Source organism: Cucurbita pepo, unplaced genomic scaffold (assembly GCF_002806865.2).
Source record: "Cucurbita pepo subsp. pepo cultivar mu-cu-16 unplaced genomic scaffold, ASM280686v2 Cp4.1_scaffold001828, whole genome shotgun sequence".
Lineage (NCBI taxonomy): Eukaryota > Viridiplantae > Streptophyta > Magnoliopsida > Cucurbitales > Cucurbitaceae > Cucurbita > Cucurbita pepo.
Window position 1 is genome coordinate 104 of NW_019647934.1, and position 3,814 is coordinate 3,917.

The following is a 3,814-nucleotide window of genomic DNA, read 5'->3' on the forward strand; positions in this document are numbered from 1 at the left end:
AAAAAAAAAAAAATTATCGAAGGTCAAAAGTCATCTTAAACTATTGAAATAGACGAGCTAAAAAAAAAAAAATGATAGAGTCTAGGTAGTACCTTTGTAACTTTAGTTACGTCTAGTTGTTAGATGTAACCCACCTAGCTAGTAATTACTAGATGTGTCATGGACCATTTGATTAGCAACCAAGTGAAATAATCAAAAAAATACGTATGAATTATGAAATTGGTTTTGATTATCTTCGGAACGGTGAAAGTTTTCAATTTAAGTATTGAAATTTGAAGTTTATTTTAAAATAATCTTTAAGGCTTTTGTTGTTAAACTCGTAGACGAAAAGTCTACGCAAGTATGAAAAAGTAATTTCGAGGATTGAGGTTTGAAAAAGCTATATATATATATATATATATATATATATATATATCGCATAAGTTAGATTACGGGAACAAAACATTTATTAAAAGATTGTGGAAATTTCTCTCGCTTTTTTAAACTTCGAGGGAAAGCCGAAAGAGGACAATGTCTATCGAGAGTGGGTTTGTGCTGTTACAAATGGCATCAGAGCCAAACACCGAGTGGTATGTCAGCGAAGACGTTGGACCCTCAAGGAGGGTAGATTGCGAGATCCCACATCAATCGAAGATAAAAACTCATTCCTTATAAATGTGTGAAAATCTCTTTTTAGTGGACCTGTTTTAAAACCCTGCATGAGGAAAAGCCTACACCTCTCCCTGGTTTTAAAACTGCCTATGAACGAGAGTTCAAATAAGACAATATCGGTTGTTAGTAGTGGGTTTGGATTGTTTTGTTAATAGTAGGTTTCGACTGTTACCTAAAAACAAAATTAAGGGAAATAGGCAGCAAAGAAATGGAATTAAAAATGGGAGTGTCTTTTGTTAAGCAAGTTGTGAAATACAAACATATAATAAGAAAACAAAGGAAGAAGAACATGGGATTCGACAAAATCCTTTGTTTTTTTCTCACATCATAATTAATTGACACAAACTACAAGAAAATATTGCTTTTTGTTTATTGTTTTTTCTTTTTTGTTTTTTTCTTTTTTGTTTCAATTGGTGGCTTTTGGGTTCTATAATGTTTGGTCACAAGTCAAATTTTGCATACTTATTGAGCCACAAAACGTGCACAAACAATAAGATAAGATTACCCGTCACCTGGTTTCAACATTTCAATACAATTCAATACGTAATTTAAAACGCTCCCTAAAAATTAAATAATTATTATATATATATATATATATATTTTTTTTTTGTAATTTAATCACAATTATCTACAAAATAATAATTTTTTTTAAAGAAAAAAAAAAAAGAAAAAGAAAGTATGTCAATAAATATGGTATCAACTATCACCGTGAATTGAAAGATTTTCTTTTTCTTTATTTAAAATCGAACATTTGACCAATAAAAAAAAGATTAAATTGGGTTGAATTAATATATATATATATATATATATATATATATATATATATATATACTAAAAAAATTGTAAGTTTTTTTTTTTTACATTTAAAAAAAAATCGTTTCGACTAATATTTATTTTTTATTGATTTTTTTTCAATATATTTAGATAATGTATTTTGTTATATATGAGAATTATTATAATTACTTAATAAAGTTTCATAAATTAATTCTGGTTTAAAAAATAAAACCAAAGGTCATAAGCGTAATTTCCAGTGGGCATTTTTTTTAATAATAAAATTAATTTTGAAAGGGAAAATTTTCAAATAATCATCACATAACATTACATACATACATGTATGTGACAACTATAGTATATCACAGTTCAGTAATTTGATTAGAACAAACCACATAATTACTTACCTACCATATACACCATTTATAAACTTCAATGGCTTTACCGGGATCTCGACCGGGTTCGATCCTTTCTTCTTTACATGACCTTACGGGTTGAGTCAGGTCGGGTTGGGTCGGGTCGTTAACTCGAGGGGAGGATGGATAGTTCCAAACGGCCAGTCCATTCCTCACCTGGCTTCAATGTAATAGGTTTCTCAATTGCAGCTCCATCAACACATAGCATTTGTTTGTAGTCTTCGTCCCCGAGATCGACGATGGATTTCGATTTCTTCTCCCATGGATTCCACACCACTGCATGATCAGAAACAAGAATTCAAACAACCATCTTGTTCTTATTAAGGAAGCTGCTTGGCTATATTGCTTAAAATCAGAGGGGATTGATAATATTACCAACATCTGGAAGTCCTTCCTTTCTTATAACAAATGTGCGTTTTCGTTCATGATCAAGCACGGCGACGAGATCTGAAGAACTAAGATAAACCCGATCGATCTGCCGGGCGAACGAATAGTTAATGAAGGGACTAGACTTTTGAACCAATATCAACTTGGAGTTTAAGTACAATTGGGTTATTATTAGCTTTTACCTCGGATTCAAACGTTAAGGCGTCTCCTTGCTCGGTGAACCGTTGTTTATCGCATAAGTTGTCGAGATAGTCGAGAATCTCAAGCCCCTCGACCCTTACCTCACTGTAAGAACACAGTAGATAGTGTCATTGGAAACCATCACAGAAGAGTATGCAAAGAGCTACTCATACCTGATATCAGAAATGGAGAAATATGTGTGGAATGCAATGGAGAAACTGAAAGGCTTGCAATTGATATTACGAATTCGTGATATTAAAGTGAGATTGCCATCTGCTGTCAAACAGATCTTGAGTCTGAATTCAAAACTGTTGGGAGAAACAAAAAAAAGTTGTTNTCAAACGTTAAGGCGTCTCCTTGCTCGGTGAACCGTTGTTTATCGCATAAGTTGTCGAGATAGTCGAGAATCTCAAGCCCCTCGACCCTTACCTCACTGTAAGAACACAGTAGATAGTGTCATTGGAAACCATCACAGAAGAGTATGCAAAGAGCTACTCATACCTGATATCAGAAATGGAGAAATATGTGTGGAATGCAATGGAGAAACTGAAAGGCTTGCAATTGATATTACGAATTCGTGATATTAAAGTGAGATTGCCATCTGCTGTCAAACAGATCTTGAGTCTGAATTCAAAACTGTTGGGAGAAACAAAAAAAAGTTGTTATCTTGAGCTTCATAATCTGAGTTTGAAAGGAGACGATCAATTCATTTCTAACCTATGTGGCCATATTTTCAGATCATCTTCAGAAGGTTTAAGAAGCAAATCGATGCAGGATTTGTCTTTGATTTCGCCACGAGTAAGAGGAGGAGGGTTATCGTCGATTTTCCAAATCTTGTTTCGAGCAAACCCGTGCTGCTCGAGGTTTCCACGAGCCCCAAACTACATACATAACGAAACAAATCAATAAAATGTTATCTGAGGTTTTAAAACGCGCTTGCTAGGGAGAGGTTTCCACACCTTTATAAGAAATGTTTCGTCCCCCTCTCCAACCGATGAGGGATCTCACAATCTACCCCCCTTGAGGTCCGCGTCCTCACTGACACACTGCCTAATGTCTAGATCTGATATCATTTGTAACAGCCCAAGCCTACCACTAGCAGATATTGTCCTATTTGGACTTTTCCTTCTAGGCTTCCCCTCAAGGTTTTAAAACGCGTCAGCTAGGAAGAGGTTTCCATACCTTTATAAGAAATGTTTCGTTCCCCTCTCCATCCGATGTGGGATCTCACAATCCACCCTCTTGGGGCCCAGCATCCTCGCTGACACACTGCCCTATGTTTGGCTTTGATACCATTTGTAATAGCTTAAGCCCACCGCTAACATATATTATCCGCTTTGGTCTGTTACGTATCACCGTCAGCCTCACTAGTTACATTAGGTAATACGAACCAAATTAGGGGAGAAACA

At 34.9% G+C, this 3,814-nt stretch overlaps 1 protein-coding gene across 1 annotated transcript; it reads right to left on the reverse strand.

The window, feature by feature from the left end:
• Positions 1 to 1,706: 1,706 nt before the first annotated feature.
• Positions 1,707 to 3,623, reverse strand: LOC111786508 (putative glucose-6-phosphate 1-epimerase; the record flags this gene model as incomplete). The annotated part of the gene is made up of 6 exons (XM_023666754.1): positions 1,707 to 2,114; positions 2,214 to 2,313; positions 2,408 to 2,510; positions 2,907 to 3,041; positions 3,123 to 3,286; positions 3,588 to 3,623. Coding segments are annotated over 6 exons (708 nt in total), but the record flags the coding sequence as incomplete, so codon positions are not given.
• Between the last annotated feature and the right edge of the window lie 191 nt (positions 3,624 to 3,814).